We start from the raw sequence: 23250 nt of genomic DNA on the forward strand, positions 1-23250 counted from the left end.
AGTTGAAGAATAAGTGTAAAAAATATGCAGCTTTTTGTTTATTCTAGAGATTAGATGGTGTTTGGTCATGCTTGTTGTGTGTTTACACGGTGAGCGTCGGCTGTCAAGCATAGAGACATAGAATCAAAAACGATTAGCATGATGAAAAAACCCCCTCAACAAGTCTCACAGTCTCATTTCAACGCTCTAATGAGATGCAGATCATCGCGCGCGACATTCGCAACTGCAGAATGTGCTGTAATCCGACAAAAGAGAGATCCATCAGCGCCAAGGCTGACAGACAAACACGGCAGGCGGGAACAGGCAGCGGGAAAAGACAGCAAGGGTGTGACAGTAAAACCAAATCCTGATGCCTGAGACAGAGTCGAAACTCGGCATAATAAACTGAAGCATACTTTGAGATTAAACTCAGCGAGACAGGATGGCAAAATACTGTGCGTCGAGAGAAAAAAAGAGGACATTGATAGGCAGCGAGACAGACCACAATGACACTAGAGAATCAAATATATAATGACAAAAGGGTGTTTATAGGAGTAAAATAATAGGAGACAACCAACGAGATCTAAGACTACGAGTGTGAGAAAGGAGAGATGAAGACGATGAAAATAGGAGAGTTCGGCCTCTGGAGAAGTGAGTGACAGTAAATTCCTGAACGCATACAGATAAAGAGAATCCTCCCCTAAAGCCAGGGGACGTGTTAGTGTGTGTTAGTCTGTGCCGCATGCTGATGTATTACCTTGCATTTCTGCCCTGATAACTAAACTTTGCTGGACAGGTTGACAACAATAAAAAAAAAGGTCAGGGGATTAACCTCCATGTGTGGCCGTGACGACAGTTAAAGCCCGTGCCTGTGTTTGTCTTCCATTCTTTCACCTTCCAGACAGGTGAGATGCTTTCAAGAGGATTGAGGAAAGGTTCAATGGAAATGAATTAAATCGAGCTTTTTTTTTAATTCCATGAAATCCAGCAATCTAAAACCAGATTATCCCGTTCACATTCGGTGTGTTCGTGGGTGACTTCAAACTTCTGAGCCAAGTCGTAATAAGACTCTGTCATTCAGTTGTTGAGTTAAAGAGTTTTAAAGTAATTATGGAAGCAGTTTGAAATGGACTCATTTATTTCCTTTTCAGTGACTGATTTCTTTCATCTATCGGAAAAAGAGGGTCCGCATGCTTATAAATAATTTGCTACGCTTATCATTCAAGCAGAGAAGAGGGCGGCATGAGGAGGTCATGTCATCTGAAGCGTTGCCACTGCTTTCATGGGTGGGAAAAGCACTTTTAAAGAGAGGAGAAAAAAGTCAGTGACATTACAGATCAACAGCAAGGCATCATGCACAACTAAACTGGAAATAAAGTGCCCTTGCAGCGTAGTATGCGGTGATCCACCGACAAGTGAGTGACATTTTATGCAAAGTCTTTTTTTATATTCAACACATATTTGCAAGCCCAACAAATGTATATACCGTGTGCCGCGTGAAAGGTGGGAAAAATAGGGATACAGGAGCTGCAGGGGATCTTTTAAGGGGATGTATTGTAACTAGATAAAGCAGTGGTATGCCGGGGTTGCTCACGTGCGAGGAGGGGTGAAGGGGGATGAAAGGAATCTATTGTAGGAGTCAACCTCGTTTGCAGTGGGAGAAGAAACGTACAGGAAGAATTGCCAGGATGAGCAGAGGTCGAGAAGAGGCACGCTGATCTTATTCAGCAGGTACTTCGTTCTCAGAAAACATCTTTCTGTGTGAGAATACATAAAGCATCTCTTCCATTGTAACTATGAAAAAGAGAATTCAGTTCTAAAATATACCTCTAGCTGTATAAGTAGCAGTCTTATTGCCCTTTAAATAGATATCTCAACATTTGGACAAACATAACTAAAGCTAACTGTAATACTAGAGGGTAGTGTGAAAAGGTTTGTTTATGTCGTTTTTATGAACTGATTCTCTGAGGAACTAAACAATTACATCTGCAAAGTCCGTTCATTTCGAACAATCAATGGCCACCTTTTTGTGATAACTATTGGGATGATTGATCGTTTGTTGAATTTGTTTATTTACTAGTAAAACATATCAAATATTCTCCAGTTCCAGCTTTTCAAATCAAATTATTTACTTTCTTTCTTTGTTTTATTTGTTTAAGAACACAATTTTGACATTGTCAGATCTACCAACAGTAAATATTAGGATGAAGAGCAGGCCTCACTTAATTAAGTTTTTTTTTTATCAAAATTGTTCATATGTTCCTCATTCTAATCAGGTTGACTTCTGACATTTTCTCTGTGATCTGAACATATCTCTGTGATCTGAACATTTCCCCTGAGATCTGAACATTTTGTCTCTGATCTGAACATTTTCTCTGTGATCTGAACATCCCACGGTCGAAGAGTAGTCTTGGAAACAACCCACGTTGCAGTCCATTACAGCTAACTATTGTGATGTCGGAGAGCCTTAACCTGTGACAGAAGGAGCTTCCTGCCGTAGATGGGCTTGTAATTGGGCCATGTAATTACCAGTGGCTGCCTTGGAGCTCTGCCCAGCTCAGACGCCCCAGGCTCTCATTACCCACAATGCTGGCTGGGCTCTTAAATATCAAACACCTCTTTGTGCTGGAGGCATGACCGCCCCTTAGCCTACGGCTTCCCCTCAGAGCTCTGCTGTGCATGCATGTGTGGGATTGTTAGCGTGAGTGTGTTCCAGCATACATCTGGCTTTAACACATCTTTATCATATGTATTTATATATATAGATGTGACAGGCTGCTTCACCTGTGGTGTCTCACGGAGAGATACCGCAGGTCCTTCCTTCCTGCAGTGGTCAGACTGACAACCACCACAGCCCCTGGTAGACCCCCCCCCCCCCACACACACACACACACACACAATACAAACTATTGAGATCTTGTGCAATAAAACGGTAATGTGCAATATTGAGACTTTTCTGAAATACTGAGCAATATGTGGATTTCTTTACACATTTGTATAATGTCCCTTACCTTACTTTACATATGTCAAAAAGTTCTGAAGTTGCTCATCATTTTTAGCCATGCCTGGATGTGTACTTACCTACTTATTTGTCTTTATTTTTATTCTAGAATAACTAATTTGTGCTTTTCTTCTTTATATGAATATATTCTGTATTATTGCATATCTTTGCTGTAACAATGTAAATGTGCCCACTGTGGGACTAATAAAGGATTTCTGATTCCGATTCTGATGAACCTGCTTACATGAATTTAAGTGTAACATATAATGCTCACTTCCAGTCAAAGGCTTGTAGACACAGAAGGGTCCATTTACACTCAGAGCACTTTGCTGTATGTGCTGCTGTGATTCACAACATCTGCATTTTAATCAAATGTTAACGATGTGTTGTTTAAACCTTCCTTTGCAAATTCTATAATCTAAATCTTTAAAACCGACTCTCCTGTGAGAAAAGTAAGTCCAAGTGGATCCACTATTCTGTTCGCATTGATTGACTCATGTACTTCAGTGTTCATTTAAAAAGCTGTGGGCCTTTTTTATTAAAGCAAAGAGCAGAGGAAATAGAAGGAAAAAAAGAACTTTACGGAAGCATAGACAATCAATTAGTCAATGTTTCTCCTTTCAAGTGCATAACTGAGCGGAAGTTCTTCTACGATTAGCATTTTCCCCTAAGTGCATAATCATCACAGAAGGAACAATTTGTCTAAACCTTATTCACAAAACCATTAGTTCACTTACACGTTGGACCTATACATGTAAAAAGAGAAAAATAGTTATTGTGCAATACGGAGAGAACATTTGATTTTGGGTTGTCACACTACTCAATTATTGAGTAAGGAAGAAGCCGATACAATCTAAGCCCAGGAGTTCATGATTATTCGACCTTAACCGCAATGTGAAGGTTCTATATAAAGATTAATTGTGCTTATTCTATTCTTTTAAAATGAAATCTAGACATTCCCGGTCTGGTTGCTGATTGCGTAATTGTTCGTCGTCTGAGTAAATCGACTGTAATTTCATGCAAATTGCAAAAGTGAACACATAGAACAAAACGTATAGAATTTAAAGAGGCCTTTTTATAGGCATAAATCAGGAAGTGAATCACAGACATTATGCAACTCAAATTAGCACGTTGGTATTTGTTTTCCTTACTGAAAGTGCTCATTGGACTATGTTAGAGTTGTCCTAACCCTCTGTAGACAAATTGTTGAAATACTATTTGAAGGTAGAGTTTGGTCTGATCAACAAAACACTTCCTTTCCAAATCTTTAATATTTTACTAAATGTTTTTGGAGAAATCAGCCTTTCCAGTAACGCTACTCAACATATTGTTCAGCCATGTTTACAAATGACACCGGCAGTCGTGTTAAATCATGCAACAGTGAGTGATGTGTGTCAATCTTAACACCTCAAAAAAATGCTTTCCTATCTTTGATCTTTAATAAACCTGTGAGCCTCATCAGTTCTTCAGTTATATTATATGATGCAGCATCATGTGCAGAGCAACGTTACAGACAATGGGCTTCTGTCGCTCTAAGATTTGTGAGAGATTGATATTGCGACCCCCAACTGCACTGATGCTCTGAATTGTAGATCACTTTATAAGTAAAATGTGAATGAAAGGAATTCGGTGTAAATATCAGTCAACATGTGAATCTGAAGCTGATAGAAAAGGCTTCATTGGTCCAGTGATTACTCATAAAAAAACATTATGAATACAAAATATTCTTTACTGAACTGTTGGAAAAATGCCAGGAACCAATTATAAAATTGGACTCATTAAAAGTTGGTATTTAATTGTGAAAGTGAGATTCTCTGAACCGTGATAATAAGTGTCTACACTCGGAGAGAAGAGGAGAAATACGGAGTCACCTGAAGAGAGGAGTCTAAAGGTTAGAGAGACCTCACCATATGAAAAACATGACAGGTTTAAACACCTGGGCCAGTTTGCACCTTTCAACATTTTGTTAAAATGTTATTTGGCAAAAGATTCCGGACCTTTCTGCTCCTACCATGTAAAGTCTCAGTGCAGAAGCAAAGTGGGTGAATTCAAATGAAAAAGAATTGTAAAATCTTACCGTCATCCTCAACGGAGAACTGGAAGACATCAGATGTGACATTTTCTTCATTCCGTAAGACATAGCAGATCTTCAGGTCATCAATATCAGCTGTAACAGGAAAGTGACTTTAGTGTTTTGGAGTGTCAGGTTATAAAACAGGTTATAAAGCAGTGACCGGACAAAGAAGAACAACAAATAAATAAATATAGAAATGTGTGCAAATATGCTAAAACCCTGTCAGCCTCAAAACAAACAAGAAGGGAAATGACAAGCAAACCAAAAAAAAATGTTTTGATGTAATAAACGACATGCAAACGAAGGCCAGTGTATTTAGCATTTTAAACTGGAAGCTACACTATGTCACTGACAGATGATACAAAGTGTAACCTTGCCCAGACTTAAAGCAAAGTCCAAATTCTAAATTGTATATCCAAGTGCCCTTGTCAAGATAACAAATATGTATATATGAAACAATTTGCATTTTAAGATTAAAAATAAAACTTGCATGTGAAGTGTCACGCTGGCTACACAGAAATAGCCTCAAACACACTTTGAAGTTGAATTATTGCTTTGTGGCTTGTTCAAATACTCGCTCTGTCAAATAATTGTTCAAAAGATGGAAGCTGTCCCGCTTCAGCAGCACACCAGCTACAGTAACAGCAGGTTTCTAGTATCACACTGATTATGTTCCTTATCAGCACTCAGCATGAACAATTCTTCAACAGAGAAAGCATTCTGAAAGTCATGCATCTGTAATCCAGGACGATAAGGCCGCAACCTCAAACGTGAGACAGCTCGAGCTAAACCAACAGAAAACGATTAAATCCTGAACCTGCCAGCTCTCTGTCAACAGCGGCGGAAAAACCAGGTGACAGTGGATGTTTAATGACAGATCTGGGTAAGAATGTTAAAAGCAGGATTGCAGCAGAGCCCCTCCACTTCCACAGCTGCTTTGTTGGCTTTTCCGAATTACAGGGTTACTGTCTGACTCCTTTTTCTCCAACATTCTTCAGAAACGTCTATTATAGTGCTGAAAAATCATCTAGACTGTGAAAGGGCTTGGCCTCTGCGAACAACCGTCTTCAATAATATATTTCAGAGGGAGGAGGTTCATAAAAGTATAAACCCCTGACTCCTTGCTGGGGCGCATCTTAAACCTCTTAGGTGGCTTCCTGTCAAAGCTGCCTCTCCTTATTCCCTTCTGTAAAATGGATAACTATTTTCCATGTATGCATTATGTTGTTTCCAATGTCATCGCACTGTGGGGGCGGCAAGAAAAGGGTATTCTGTGGAGTTTTGTGAAACAGCCTTGAACCTTAGGACCTTGCAAATGTGAAGTCAACACTGTGAACCGGGGCCACATTGTTCATCAAATATTTAAAGAGAAAGCCTCATGGGACGTGCCCTGGAAATAGGAAGAGTAAATAAAGAGCGAGGGATTGTCTCTTTCACCTGACTGATTCCTCTGACGAGCCTGTTTGCTCTCTCGCACTCACTCTCTCACGCCCCTTGCCTCATTCTTTATTTCTCTCATGCCACCTACACCTCCCCCTTCCCCTCTTTCCTCCTGCCTCCTTTGCTCTCCCATCCACTTTACTTGCTCTCTCTGCCCCCTCTTCTGCCCTTTTGCTCCTCGTTCTCGCCGAACTCTTTGTCTCATGGGTGCCCTTCGTTTTTAAAGAATGCAGCCGTACATTGGTTTGCAGAATGGTCCATACCCAAAAGACTCAAGAGGTCTTTTTTCACTCTGTGTTTTCAGCCCCCCGTCTGTGCTTATGCCAAGCTTTGATACAAGCAGGTGGATTTTCTTATTCGTTTGTATGATTGCCTCAGCGTGAGCCACTGCAATGATTGCATCGCTTTAAACCTCAATCAGCGACATTGTTGTCTTGATTCCGTCAGCATTATCAATAAACAGACATGCAGATGAAGGTTTTCAAATTCATAGTTAAGGTGGCATATCGCTGAATATTAATGTATGTTGGTGGTGCACGGAAATCAATTTGGTCGAGAGGTTTCAGGTTTATATGAATATTTAAGTTTCACCAACTGCTATAAGTGATTTCAAACTTGAACTGACCCGGTCAAACGATGAGACTGTGTTGAAACTCAAATGTCATCCTGTCACTAAAAGATATGCTCTGACCTTTTCACATGATCTTCTACTTCTGTCCTGCTTCATTTAACAAACCACTGTAGAGAACATCAGATGTGAACATTTCCCCACAGAGACAGAAATAATAAATTATTCATCTCTAACCGTCTACAAGACATTTTTGCGAAACATCAGCCTCTAACTTTGCTAATTATGATTTGATGAGGAAGGCACATCTAAATCAGGCTCTCAAATTAACTATTGAATCCCAAGCCTGCACTTGTCATACATATGAATAATTATTACACCATAAATTAAAAATATTTGGTAGGCAGTGTGAAGCATTCATCGAAACGTACATGATTTTTGTGTGAAGTATTTACTACTGAAGTTTAATATCACGTGAGTATCACTTCACTTTAGGGGAATATAATTATTGGATTGAAATTCAAATCAGTTAAATAAGCAATCTTATGATACTCAAAAGAATGAAAGATGTTTGAGTTGGAAAAGGCATTTTTTAAATGTCAAAATTACATAAATGCTATTTCATATTCGTTTTGAGAGAGGAATAACCTTTAAGGTAATTCTGTTCTGTTTACCAGAACTTACAATTACATTTGAAAATCTAATTTATATGACGAACATCACTCATGCACAGTACTAAAACTTGTAATTGGATTATGCAATCCACATGCAATATTCATGCAAAGGTTGTACTTTATAATACTGGTGGGTGTTTGTTTACCTTGACTAAATATGTTGATGGAGTTGTTCCCTTGTCCCAGGTTAATGATGTATCCATGTTTGGGCTGCGTGGTGACGTGGAACACCAGGGAGGCGGGGGTGCTGTCTCTGTCCTCTGATCTCAGTACTTTGGAGCTGAGGGGGAAACCCAGGTGACCAATGGACAAAATCTTCAAAGTGGGGGCACCTTTATTCACCACAATCTGGGGGACGCCGTTGTCGATGGCCACAATGGTGATTTTCATGGTTTGAGGGTGCCGAGTCTCGAACACAGTGTCGGGGAAAATGTAAAAGTCTGTGTGTGTGCCATCGGTGATTGTAAACGAGAAGGAGTCTTCTGAGGATTCAGTTCCGTCATGTTTGTAGCTGATGAGGTTTTCATTGAGGTCTTGTTTGGTGAAGCCGGTGACGGGTGTGGACTTGTTGTAGAGGAGTTTGCCATGAACAGGCAGCTGGGTGACGGTGAATCTCAGCAGCTTCTCAGATGTGTCTTGGTCCTCAGCTGTGAGCTCGAATGGTGTAATCAGCTTCATTTGCCCTTCTGTGACAACTAAATTATTAACTGTCACAACAGGTTTCTTATTATCAACATCCACGATAGAGACTCTGAATGTTCTGAAAATAGGGTTGAAGCCATCAGTCACTTCAAATTCAAAACTGTCCATTTTCACCTCATCATCTGACGTGTGGATGTAGTAAACCTTACTGCCAGCCAGCTGGAGCTGAGTGAAAGACGCAATGGGCATCCCAGGAGTATCTGTACACTCCAGGTGGCCTCTGACGGGGGCCCTTGTGACGGTGAAGACTAAGTTCTCATCGGGGCTGTTGAGGTCAGTGGTGCTGAGTAGATCTGTGGTCAAAGTCACTCTGCCACCTTCTCTCAGAGACACGCCTTTACTGACCACATCAGGGAACACCATGTCGATGCTGCCCACAGTGATGTAGAAGTAACGATCAATAAGTGGGTTAATTCCATCTGTGACATCAAACTTAAGCAAGTCTCGAATGCCTTCCTGACCATTGTGCGTGTAGAGAATAAGCCCTGCGTCGAGTTCAGCTTGTGTGAAATTCATGCCAAGCGTGATGTTCTCCAGAGACCCAGATGGGATTTTCCTCTGCAGGAGGCCCTGCCCAGGCCCAAACCTGATGATGAATGTGAGAGTACTGTCGTATGAATCTAAATCGGTTGCTTTGAGCACTTTGCTGTTGATCTCTTTGGCCTCCCCGATTTCAACCTCCAGGCCGTCGTTGATAAGCATTCTGGGGGTCTCGTCATCCACAGCAATTATCATTACCGTGGCTGTCTTCTGCACGGAGTACTTTCCATCAGTCAGAGTGATATCAAAGCTGTCCTCTGTTGTCTCTGAGTCATCGTGCTCATAAATAATACTTGACGCCTCCCTAATCTGCTCTAAAGTGAAATTAGTCACCAAAACTGACCCTGTTGACAGCTGGTTTAAAATGGCACCATGTTTGGGAGGTTTGGAAATGATGAAGACCAGCTCCTCGGGTGGAATATCCGCATCAGCCCCATTCAGAATCGGAGTGTCGATGACAATGTTCATGCCCTCCATCACAACTATCTCCCTCAAATAAATCTCAGGCTTTTCATCATTTGCAGGGATGATGACAATTGGTAAGAAATGGTTCTCTGAGAAATTGATGCCATCAGAGCACCTAAATGTGAATCTGTCTTCCACTGGCTCTACCCCTTTGTGAATGCTCTGCACAAAGTAGATATTCCTCTCCCTGATATCTCTGATTGTAAAAGCACTGATAGCCGTTCCTGACCTGGACTTTTCAGAGCCTGGAGCGGGTGAAATATTTTCCACATAGCCGACAGTAGGCTGGACAATGATGGTGCAAAGGATATCATCCGTTGGAGTGTCATTATCATCAGCGTTCAAGTGCTCAGGGCCTATAGCATATTTCTCCCCTTCAATGACACTGAATTGAATTCCGACTCCGACCTCAGGGGCTTGGCTGTCAACGGGAAGGATAGTGACTCGGACCTGAACTCCGTTGACCTTATTGCCACCCACTGTCCAATCATCAGACATGTCTGTGAGAGTCAAATTAAAGCCATCTAGCTGAGAGGAGAGACCTACTTCACCACTGGTGTGTGCATACACAACCACACCATTAATAATATCAGCTTGTGTAAACCTACTGGCAGGCAATCCTTTAACCAATATTTCACCCATAATTGGAGGATCTTCCACAATAAAGGTCAGCTGGAGGTCATCTGTGTCATCATCACGGCCTTGAATTACATTAGTTGTGATTTCTGTGGCTCCGTTTTCCAGCACATCTATATGAGAGCCAATTGTTCCCGCAGGCAGGCTGATGCTGGGAGTTTCATCATCGACAGGCCTTACGTTAACTTTGACCGTCACGGTTACAACATGAAAGCCATCACTGACATCCAGCTGAAATTCATCGCTCGTCGTCTCCTCCCCGCCATGAATGTATGATATCTTCCCCTCTGAGATATCTTCAAGTCCGAAAAGCTCTTTTTTCTCTAGGTCAGTGAATGCAACCTGTAATTGGCCGTGTTTAGGGGGCTGGCTAAGAGTAAAGGTGATGTCTTTGCTGTCTGTGTCGAGGTCTGTGGTGTCCAGCTCTGCAATACTGATGATGTGAATACCACGTTCAGACACAGTAAAGCCTGTGTTTGTAATCTCTGGGGGTTTGTTGTTTACGGGCTGGAGGTAGATAGTGAAAGTTCCTTCTACGCTGTTCCCAGCCGTGTCTTCAGCAGTGTAACGAAACTGTACAACGTGGGCTGTTATTCCAAGCTCAATATCAGGGGGGCCGTATGAAATCTTATGATGATTAATTTGGGCTTGTGTGAACTCAGTAACTTCAGTGTCAGGGCTGTCCGTCAGAACCAAAGAACCGAACACAACTGGGTTATTTTCATCTGTATCTACTGGGGGCTGGATAACTGTATATTTGAGGTCACGATCCTCAGAGTCCAAATCGGTGTAGCGCAGAACATCTTTGTTGAAATGAGTGATCTTGTACTCCTGTACGGTCATCTGCAGTGTGGTGCCGGGGAACAGCTCAGGGGGGACGTCATCTATGGGTAAAACCCGGATTATAAATACACTCTCCCCTGACTCATTAGGGGGGTCATTGTCATCCTGAACTTTAAACACAAACTGATCCATAACGGTGTATGTGTTGTGAGGGCCAGTGTGCTTGTAAAACAACTTCCCATCAGTGATATCTTTCTGAAGCCACTCTGGCACCTCTTTCTCATACACTTCATCCTCTGCATTAAATTTCCAAGAGGAGGGGTCCTCTGGGGCATCTGACTGCCTTAAGAGCACTGTGCCAATAGTAGAAAAGGGAGGGACAATAGTGAATTTAATAGTTGAGTCCTCAGAGTCAATATCTGCAGCGCTGAGCATGAGGGGAGAAATAGGCATCATCTGGTTTTTGAATAGCACCACGCCGGTGTTGGCATTTATAATAGGTGGCTCGTCATCAGTGGGAACGATTGTTATGGGGAAAAGGAATTCTACTTCGTTTTTACCATCTGACATCTTAAAGACTATGTTGTCACTGTATGTGTCGCTCCCATCGTGCTGGTAAACAACGACCCCTGTTGTAAGGTCAGCAGGTGTGAACAGCTGCCTCTGAGAGCCCAGCACCATGAGGTCCCCGTGCCGTAGCCCATCCACCACTGTGATGGTGACAGTGTCCAGGTTGTCTTCATCGCTGATCTCCAAGTTGTGGGCATTGAAGAGAGGACGAGACTGCCCCTCGTACAGCAGCTGGCCAGTGTTACGTGTCACAACAGGCGCTAAGGAGTTCATCGGCTTCACAACTATCATAAAAGCAAAAGGGTCAGAGATGGCCCCGTCTGTGTCTACCACCTCAAACTCAAGCTGGAAAATCCTCTCAGTGTCTGAGTCCAGGGAGGGGGGCTTGTAAGCTATTTTCAGATCACGCAAGTCTCTCTGGTAAAAAGATGTGATGGGAAGATTTCTGTCATCAGTGCTGACTATGTAGCCCTCCTCATAGGATAAGGGAGAAGTGATGTTGAAAATAAGCTCATCTGGGTCTGACTCTGCATCTTCAGCAGCGAGCATATCAGGGGTGAGGGCGGTCATAACAAACTGGCTGATCTCCATCATCATCATGGACACAAAGCTGGGTTTGGGGGGAGTGTTTTCTTCTCCCTCTTTAATGCGAATCATAAGGTGGAAATACTCCTGTTTCACCAAGTTGCCTTCCTTATCGTGCAGCTCTACAACCATGGGAACATAATCTCTGTTAGGGGATTTGCGGTCAAACGTGTGCTCATATCGGATGTCAGCTTGAGTGAATTCATCACAGTCCATCATTTTAGAAAGTTTCCCCCCATCAATCAGCTTTCCATATCTAGGCAGAGCGCTGCCACTTGACAGGGACGTCACTTCACATTTATGAGAGTCTCTGTCATAAGTAAACTCTAAAATCTTTTTATCAATGGGATTGCTGATCGCTTTGAGGTTATCAACAGTAAGAGGCATGTTTTTGGTGAGTAACTCTAGCTGCGTAAAAACTACTTCCACCTCCATCATGAACGGGATAATAACGGTTTCGGTTTGCGCATCATACCTGAGCTGCAGCCTCACTCTGTCTTTAGCCGGACTTCTCGACCCGTAGTGGGAGTATGTCACCTCATTGGGACCGAAATCACACGGAAACTTTTTGGGTGAGAGGTGTCCCGGTCTCTGTGAGAGTGGGTCGTTATCCAGGACGGTGATGCTGCAGCGGTCTCCCGGCTGCGTCTGAATCACCAGATCATTGATGGGATCAATGAAGATCGATCTCCCGAAAGGCACACGTATTCCGTTGTTCGCTACTAAAATTGCATCTTCTGACAGTTCAGATCTCAGAGCGTAAAATAATCCCGAGCTGTCGGGCTCCGCGAAAACAAGTCCAGTTACTGAAAAGCATAGAAGAAGTCTATGGAACATCATCGTGGCGAAGGATGAGATCCAAAACATCCGAAAACAGTCGCTTTGCAAAGGTGATGTTAAGGACGTCCAGGTCTATTTTTACTGGAAAAAGGTAAAAATCCCCAAAGTGTCGGGAGTCAGCTGGATGCCTACACGGATACTCCCGTGCATCTATCCGTCCGGACCCTCGACATGCTCCGCGAGAATAGCGCGCAGGAGTTTTAACTTCAGACACTTGAGAGCCTGCGTAAGGGAGCTGCCGCCCACCTCTGCGCATATTGGAGGATTTTGAAGGCTTGTTACCTCAGCTCCTTCGTCAATGGGCAGTACAGCTGTCATTCACATGGTGTGTGGTGCCTAGGAGATGGGCTGAATTTCACAGATTCATGACATTACTAAATCGCTCCCATTAGGACTAATCTGCAAGATATACTGTAGAGGTGTTTAAAGAGAATATCACCCTGAAGACAAATTGCATATTATTTAGTATTGCATGAGTGCTCAGATCATATAATTATGTCATCTGTGGACATTCAGAAACACTGATGAAATTCAGACAAATTGTGACTTGGGGGCCTGCAGATGTTGTCAATTGTTTCATGCTATGTAAGAAAAAGAAAGTGTAAAACTCCACTAACTTTATGTCTTTGCATATGGCTTATATATGGATTACATGTAATAATTAGGAGACAAGGAAGGCTTTATTGCCTAAATAAAGGGAAGTTGTCATTAGTGTGCTCATTGTTGGCTAATGAGTCTTCTCTAATGTCCCTCATCAGTTATTCTATCTCCACATTTCCTGCTAAAGGCTTATGTGTTAATAATTGATAGAAGTGAAAGTCTAGGTTGTTAAATTCCTATTTGTGCCGTCATTCATCCATCTGTTTAATTTGATGTTTAGCTTTTTGCAAAATAGCAATGAATGTGGTTCTCTGGACCTTCCCTTGTGTAAAAGTCAAAGTCTACTCTCTTTGCAGTCGGCTAGAGAAAGAGTGACCCTGTTCTTGTCAGGGTCGATCAGTAAACTATGATGCAAAATATAAATAAAATACTGCCACAAACAGAAGCGCTGGGATGTGAAAAATACATTTGGCTGACAGGGTCCAAACATGCTGCAAACTGCTTCTCGAGACAGGAGAAAATCTATCAGGCTAGTCCTTGGTGGTCCTCAGGGGAAATTTGTACAGCAAGTTGGAAAGTTGTCAAGGCTAAGCCATTTAAGAATAAACCCGATCCGTTCCATTTGCTCGGTAAACTGACTTTTTTATGAGATCAATTCTCCCTTGCATTCAAATTGTTGCTGAATGTTTTTGTATTTGATAATAAGGATTTCTGGAGAGAGATCTGCAGTGGATTGAGCAACTGTTGTCGTCAATAAAAAGCATGGCGACCATTTATCAATTATAAAGTGAGTTTATTTAGCAGTTTGTGCAAATCACTGAACTTTTTAGTTCATAAAAAAGTTCAAGGCACATTTTATACATTTGCCCAAACCCTATTGAAGGATCTTGCAAACCCCATCAAACTGGTAATAAGGTTCAAATATGTATAATTGAAATCGTCCACACTGTTCTTAAACCTGCCAGCCTTGAGTCTTTAAAATCCCCACACAGCCTGAACCTTGAAGTACTGCTTGTGACTGCATTTTGTTCTCAACACCACCCACGTTTAAAATGCCAGGTGATTAGAGGGTTCCCAGTGCCTTGTTATTTTGAAGTAGTTCAAGTACCTGGCACCCCCGGCTTTTCCAGCTGTCATACTTTTGATATGTGCCAAAACATTCTTGTTATGACTTTACAGTACATGAGATTAACGATTCAAATACATGCATGTTAGATCTGCACTGCGAAAAGGGATGTTGGCTGATTAAACTGGATGCTGAAGTCGGATGGGAGACAGAGGGAGTGATGAGGAACAAAGGATGGATGTAAAGATCATTATTAGGTCAACAAAATGATAGACTAGTGAACATTTTCACCTGGAACTTGAAGCTACAAACTTACTTTCCCACAAAAAAAAAATTCCATTATGATGTCATGATGAGCACCTGTTTATTCCTATTATTTTGACTCCCTGATGTGTCTGTTCCCACCTGAATGATTTGCACTTTAACTTTGGCTTTGGCAGTCAATCTCTATCACACGCCAAGCACGCTGGGACTTTTCCAAAGTCCAGCCTCAGATTTATGACATATTCATAAGGTAAAGATGTAGGGTGCCTACCGCCCAGCAGCTGCTCTGCTGTGATAAGGCCACACATGGAGATTCAGGGTATTGAGCATATGAGTATGAGAAAGATTCAAAAATGTTCAGGCAATTAGGCAGTATGAGGGTTAGGCACCCATCAGATTGTTGCATTTGCATAACATCTTGGCGTGCATGCCTGAAATGACAAAAACATTCCCATCAGAAGAGCTAATTTATTTGACTAGACATTTTGTGATGAGCTGGACCACAATCATCATAAAAGGCCAAATGAGTATTCAGCAATATAGTGCACATTGTTATTCAGGAAACAGGAGCATGGCAGAGTAGATTCATCTCAATCAATATTTTACGTTTGTATCATTCTTATGGTAAGTTTTGTTGTTTGGCCTGTGAACATAAGTATCTGTAAATTGTTTGTTTTGTTACAAAGCCATCACAAATCACAAATTACTGCAATGCAGATTCTGAATGCAATGATGAGCACTGTAAATATGTGACTTTTCTCTGCTGAGGAAATTTGTTTGTAGACAAACACCACCCACACACCTCTGTCCCAACAGAATCAAGAAGGAGCTTTAATCTGAGATGCTTTGACAACGCTTTGACAGGGGAAGGATGCAGGATGCTTTTTCTGAGGGAGTGTTCTGCGTCTGATGTGTCTCATAGTTCACATTAAGCTCTGGCAGATGTCCATCAGGGTTCAAGCTAACTGTTCATTGTCACAGGAGAACTCCATGCTTTAAGGGAACATCACAGCTGTTCAAACTTTAAAATAAAAAAACATAACTCCAATGAATGATGTACATTATGCAAATGTGTTTACTCATAATGCAAAAAAAGGAAATGTATGTGCATACACACAGCGACAGATTGAGTGGTGTAATTGTATACTAGGTTATAGTTTATTTCACAAATGTTCTGATATAAATAACACTTTTTTGCTCACTGCTATAGTTGTTTGCTTTGTTTACCTAAAATATGATGTTGTTGTATTGTTTAAACTAACCTGGCCGGTGTAAAGGCGTTATTATAAGCTTTAACTTTACTTGCTATAACATTCAAATGTAGCTTACATATTAATCCAGTAAAGTAATATTACTCTCTGAAGTTTGCCATTTTATCAAAATGAGTACACCTTTTTCTTTAATAATAAAGTACATTTCACTGAAAGCCTGTACTTTCACTGAAATAACCATTTTGAAAGAAGCTTTTCATTTTTAAAGTCTTTGTATTTTTCTTTTACCATGGCGCTCTCAGTACTTTTACTTAAGTACCGGATCTGAATGCTTTTTCCACCACTTCTTCCTGCATACACATCACACAGCTGTTACTCTCATGCTTTCAACACTGAACATCAATGAAAGGAGCCGGCCTCCTGTCACTCTCCGCTCTGTCCTCAATATCTCCATAACCACACAGAACCAGTTACTTCTTGAGGGAAGCACACACATAAAAGCAAAAGCACTGATTTTACCTCATTGCAGAGGCAACCTGAAATTACTTTTGGTGTGGGTCAGCAAGTGTAATTGGAAGCCCCTCACCACTGCACAAATACATTCACACAAGGAAGTAAATACCGTACAAAGAATCACATCTGGTCGGTCTTTGTTCCTATATTACAGTCGTGAAAAAGTAGGCATTCAGAGGACTCAACTCTTTTCTCCAAACAGGCATCTCAGTGCCGGCGCTGCTCTGTAATCATCAACACAATGACCGTGTGAGTTTACACAAAGTGCCATTCTAGTAAATGTTTACTGGGGAAAACATCTCTCACACTCATTTACATTACAGATGACAGTGCTTCTGTGGGCGTTTTGCCTTTCAAGGGGAACAAGGTTGTTATTTTGATTTGGAGGGGAATTGGGTAAATATCATTTGTATCTGAATCTTTTTCTAGATTGATTGCCCTGAAGAGTGTGAGAAAAGGTATTCTTTCAATGGACCACTTTGCCCATTTCTGGCTTTTGAAAAGCACTCTGCTTTGAATCTCTTTCAGGTCTACAAGCTGTACTTTAGCTAAACCTTGTGCTTCCCAGACATAGCTGAGACCTTTCCCTTTGCTTTTAACTGAAATGCAGAGCAGCCTCTATGCTGAACCTTTTGCCATTAAGGACATGTTTACAGCTTGTGCCTGAAACTTTATCAGGCTGTTTGGATTTGAGACACGTCCATCATGGAGCGTTTTCTCTCTATTTCAAGTGATTTCACAGAGGTGATGAGTCTAATAAGGAACAAGTCTGCCACACTCCATCACACATCAGACAAAGCACTCAGCCTTCAGCCTTGCAGGCAGTGTCAATTTGCTGCCGTTATTGTCAGCTATGGTGGCTGGTTGGAGGTGAACATTTGTTACAGTACTCATACAGCCTTTTCACGTTATTGTGAAATATGGAGAAAGATGAAGAAGAGGAGATGATGATGAGGAGAGAAAGAGAATAGAATAAAAGGCCCACAGGGAAGAAGACATTAAGCTGTTTATATTCCTGAGACCAAGTATTACTGTGGAAAAAGAAAAGAAAATTAATCACGACGCAGTTGATGCAACTAAGGCTCCATAGATGCTATAGGAGTATCTTGCAGAATAACTGCTGTCTAAGGCATAACAGAAATAGTTCAGCAATGTGAGAAAAAGAAAAGAAACAACTCCATCACTCTGAATTTGAATAAGGCAAATCAATCAAATGCAGTCATGATTTCCATCTGAACTATAAGGGACAGAAATATGTTATTACTTTTTTATAAGCTACTGCTCTCTGGTGGTGAAGAGCGGCAGCAGCATTCCAGGATCCAACTGGTAAGTCAAGCGCTAAAGGTTATCAGATGGTGACATACATCAATTTGTTTTGACAACCAAGTGTAAAACAAGGATTCAACATCAGAACTAAATCATGTTTTTGGAAAAGCTAGTGTTGTGCAACATTGATTTATTTTCAGAGATTATGAGACGGCTCTTAAAATGTTTGCCGGCTCAAACTGAATGAGACGGTTACCACATTTTTTGCATGTAAGTTGTTAAGAAAGATATACTGTGGATGCACCTTAGACAAAAAACATGTTCAAACACTTAGCTCTCTTCAGTGAGAGTCTTCACCTTGACATCTCACATAATACTGTAGGTGTATATCTTCTCACCTTTTCCTGATTTGACAGAAAGAAGACTGCTAATGTTTTTATCTTATCTTATTAAACAGACTCACCATTTTGAATTTGCATTGCAAGACATAATACAACTGTTTCAAGAGGCTAAATAAGATGTTAGAGTGAACTGAACTTCATGTGTTAAATCGATGCAGCGCCATAATCCTTTGTATTAATTTATAAATACTAGAAACGCTCAAAGAGAATGAGCCATGACATTCCATTTCTAGGTTACATTTCTAGAAGTATTTGGGGATAGAAAGCACGGCTCCAACAAAAGGAGCACATATTTATTCCCTGGATGATATCCCACAGACATATAGTGCAAAAATACTTAAAGCTGTAGTTTACAGAAGACAGTGTTTAAAGTTAGATCAGATGTTCTGACTTTTGGGGGACTAAACATGTGTAGGCTCTAGGCCACATTATGACGAATGCTTGGAATAACTTTTGGAAGTCGTGTTTAAGGGTACATATATGTTCCTATTATTTGTTGGTAGTATTTATTAAATATCCGGCTGATGTTATTAGTTTATTCCATTGCTAATTGTTTGCCATTTAAAAGTTGTTGACACATTTCCATAAAAAACAATAATGTCAGCCTGAATAGAGGAATTGTTCATGAATGTACAATCGATCCAACAGTTGTTCAAATATTTCAGTCTTGATGTAAGTGGAGAATGATAGATGTTGCTTAAAAAACCCACATGGCCAGCATGTCTGAAAAGAACAAAGCAAGACAGAGTTGAGAGTTTTAGAGCTCCCTGCACTCAGCTCAGTCTCACTCTCAGCCTGCTGTCACTGAGACAAAAGCTGCTGCTCTTAGAGTAGAGTGGCTGAGACTTTGCTCTCTCTGTGTTGACCAAGCTTCATGGATATACTGTATACTGTAGCACAAACAAGCTAAACTCAGCCGATGGCTGTTGTGTCCTTAGAACACACTCTCCAAGTGGTCTATTAATACTCCCACAAACCCTTTAAACACTTTGGTACAGAAAGTTGGTGCAGAGAGAGAGAAGAGATACAAAGAACGAGGGGATTATAAAAGATTAGCTCTAGGAACTTCTCGACAGATTTAGGAGCCCACTTAACTCGAATGAGAAAAACTGTATAGGGTAGGCAACTTTCTAAAAGTTTCATTTGCTGTTGAGACACAGGGCAGATGCTGTGTGTTTACCTATCCAGTAAATAAGTAGGTCAAAGCTCAAGTTAGCACTCCTTTTTAAATGCAAACTGGGATATTGTCGTGGATTATATGACCCCAACTCTAACATTAAGTATTCAATAGGCCAATACTTAAAGAGCAGCAAAGCACATTGTCAAACAACACATACATTCTGACTTTTATTATTCAAGTACAGATTCTGTACATTGGCATATATCACGCTATAGTTTGACATAGAGTATCTGTTATGAACGGAAATGTGTAAAGGTTTGAGCTTTTGAATCCAGGCTTACCAAATAGAGTCTATGCCGGCCAAGGTGAACAGTTCAATCACCGAAAGAAGTTATGCACTCTTACAAAAGAGGGGTTTGAGATGCAAACATTATTATTCATTTCATATCCAAAGGGTGACATATGTAATTCTACAGACTTGAAAAGCTGATCTGACAAACAGTAACGGGTAAGAAGGAGAGAGGCAGAAGGAATTTCCCACAACCTCATCAGACTGTGAGTTGAATAGTCATCGTTTGGATATCAAGGAGCCTAAATGGATCCTTTTGTATGTGTAGGGGCCTTTTTTCCACAAGATGTGTAATTATTGTTGACTCACATCAGTCTCATACTAATTCTCATTTGAGATAAGAACCACATATCAAAGGTAAAATTATGATTTACATCTAAATATGGATTGTAAAGTGCCTTTGAATTCAAAATAACTAGAAGGGGAAAGAGAACAGCATCTCTTTAAAAATACAGTATGTATCACATAGAAATATACAATCTGGGTTTTGGTGTATTTTAATACTTGATACAAAAAAAACTCTAAAGTGTCGCTTTAAAGCCACATTATCTGTCTCACTTTAGCTTGAAGGATATCAGAGGCTCAGATGAAGATTCCTCCTCATGGCAGAGATATGCGGAGTGTTCCCTGCTCGTTGTTGAATTAGAGAAAATTGCAGGATGTCTAAATATCCTGGATGCCTTCAAATATGCTCCACCTATGAATTAGTTAAAATTCAGCAAAGAAAGAAATACAGTAACATGCATCAGACACATGCTCCTCCATGGGGGTTTCCTTCAGCTGCTATACTAATTTCAAGACAGAAGGGGGCAGAATTAGGTAATTCATCTAATTAAATAATCGTGATGTGAAGCCACACATGGCTTTTGTACATCTATCAGAGGTGTGATTTCACCTTGCTGTGTGCAGATGAAGATTGAGGTTCAAGTGTATCTTTATTTTTATGGCACACACCTTCATATACATGTTCTGCATGTGTTTGAGTGACAGAAGTGTGAGAATGAGGTGAGAATGAGCACGATGGTCTGTCAGAGGGGGGCGGTTTGTTCCATTCCCTGTTTACCCATTTCCTTATATGGCTCACTGACCTGTAAAGTGCTAGTTTTATCTACTCTGTGTCTGTGGAGGGAGGCCAGATCTCATTTTAGATTGGCTGCATTTAATGGAAGGTCAAGGAGCATTCTCAACAAGTGATTTATAAAGCAGTTTAGAGCGAGTGGGTCTTGATTCCTCTATCTGTTTCTCGCAGGCAGGCAAGCACACAACAGGAATAAGTTAAAAAAAGTGTTACAGAGTCATGAAAACAGAATATGAATCTACTCCCATCTATGTGTCAGCATCCTGACTTGCTGCATGTTGTATTCAAAGTTAAAGAATTTAAGCAATGGTGGAAATTCCTACTTACTCAGATTGTTAGCTGAGCTTAAACCACCTTTGATCACATGACAAAGTAATCAATGTGTGTGAATTTTTTGATATGAATGAAGCCACAAACTCTGCAAATGTTCAACAGGTGGCCCAGTGTTTTTTTGCAATACCAGGAAATACATTTTAATAATATTTTGTAATGCTTACCAAATGTATGTTGTTTCTGTAGTTCTTACTTTTTTGTGTGTCCGTCTGAATTCACAGACATGACAGGGCAGGGGGGCATGTCCGACCCTCCCTCCCAAACTGCTGCACTTTGAGTAGAAAATTGGGCCTTACTATGTACACAAGTACTAAAGTGCTGAACTGACACAACCTGCAATGCAATACAATACAAACACAAATAAAAAGAAGATAGTAGAAGAAATGCAGTACAGGAGAAGAGGAAGTCAAGGTGTTAAACTCTCAGTATCTGGGAAATAAAAGTTGCAATGCAGCAATATTGTTAAGGTTTTAAAAAATTGTTTTTTGAGACATTACTGATAGTCTGAGCAGTATAAGCAATCCAACTAAAACTCTCATTCCTTCTATCAGCCTAAATGTTGAATAAACCCACAGCCACACACCCATTGCCTCCTCACTGTCTCTTTGCATTAGCATACCTCATCTCAGCTTAAGTGTTCTCAGTTCAGCCAGACCATGATGTGATTTCTGCCTGGAGGATCTGTACCACAGCTGCACAAATAGACCGCGTCCGCATTTTCCTGTCTGGAAACTGCCTAAAAAACCTGTTTCCTGGAAACTATGATGGACTTGCTGATGTCTTGAATGATGCAGTGGAGATCAAATTAAACGCTCCTCTTGTGTTAGTAAGAGGACTTCATCCAGGAGACATTATGAGCCAGCTCAATTCCTCCTGAACTCGGCTCGGGACAGACAACTCAACCTGAAATTAGATCATAAAGCAGCTTTCCACATCATTGCTTATGAAGAATTCAATTGCAGTATCCCTTATTTCAAGTGTGAAACTGTAATTTCATGCCTAATAGAGTGCTGAATCAGTGAATGTGATGAAATGAGCTGCTGTCCTACTTTTTAATGAATCCGGGTTATCATTTTTCAATTGTATTTAGTTAACAGGTCAAACATGTCAAATATTTGCAGTTCTTTGGCCTGAAAACAATCCTTTACTCTTTTATTTGATGGAAAGAAAACACAGATGAATGTTTCAGATGGAAGTCATTAGCAGGTATAAACATATAATGCTTCAAATGTATAGTATATTCACATAACCGCTAAGCTTTTACTCAGGGCAACACTGAGAATTAACATCTGCTGCACTCAGGGCTCACATGTGGTCTTTTCCCATTTCAGAAGTAAATGCCTGGTGCATGTGCCCAGCAGCGACTTTGATTAAAATAAATGAGAAAATCCATTTGTGATGGCACCTCCCCCTCCCCAACTGAGGCCGCATCCTAATAGATGGTGAGATATAACTGTGTGCTTCCTTTCCTTGTAGCATCAACGCTCCATTATTTTCTCTTGCATATTTTACTTAATTGTTTTGTTTTCCCGTTGTAAAAATATAAAGGGGATGATCAACTATTTTCATTCCTTAGCCAGTCAGAGAACAAATTAGGCATTTTAGAACAAACATGTCTAAGTCATGATTTGTCAGTTGATATCCTTAATATTTAATTTGAAGATATATATTTTCTATTCAACAATATCCTGCCAAAAGGAAGCAACGGGGTTAAAGACTGCAATGCAAAACTGAATTAATTTCCCAAATGAAAACCCAATGTTACGGGTGTTTAATGAACCTTACCTTCTGGCTATTGTGACGAGCCTCTGCATTTTAATGGAGGCTTCTTGGATGCCTGCCTTGCTTCCTCACCACCTGTTCCACAGCTTCCAATTAAGCATGCAATGCATACAGTATTTAATCATTCATATCACTCGGTCTAACCTTAATATATCTATTGTACAAATTAGGGGTATAATACATGGCTTGAATTACAGAGGTGAGACATTTTGGGTGACCACAAACTGATGTTAAAAAGTAACCTGACAGAGGGCAGCAAAGATCCATGTGCCTGCACTGCATGATGAATGAACAAGTGCATGTTTTTTCATGAGCTAAAATGTAAATATAAGACATTCATTGAAGGTGCTGTTCCCGTACACAAGTTCAGTTCTGATCCATGTAGCATTTTTATTTATCAAGCGTTTAGG

General features: G+C 40.7%; 1 protein-coding gene across 1 annotated transcript in view; it reads right to left on the minus strand.

Moving 5' to 3' along the window:
- LOC307018486 (FRAS1-related extracellular matrix protein 2-like) overlaps window positions 1–13016 on the minus strand; it is a 56282-nt gene extending 43266 nt beyond the window's left edge. The window contains exons 1-2 of the mRNA XM_079648725.1: window positions 7883–13016; window positions 5058–5147 (exon numbers count right to left, since the gene is read on the minus strand). Of these exons, the coding sequence (XP_079504851.1) occupies window positions 5058–5147; window positions 7883–12884 (5092 nt within the window). The 5' untranslated portion in view covers window positions 12885–13016. The remainder of the gene's footprint in view (window positions 1–5057; window positions 5148–7882) is intronic.
- Between the last annotated feature and the right edge of the window lie 10234 nt (window positions 13017–23250).

The sequence above is a fragment of the Notothenia rossii genome, assembly GCF_949606895.1.
Source record: "Notothenia rossii genome assembly, chromosome: 9".
Taxonomy (NCBI): domain Eukaryota; kingdom Metazoa; phylum Chordata; class Actinopteri; order Perciformes; family Nototheniidae; genus Notothenia; species Notothenia rossii.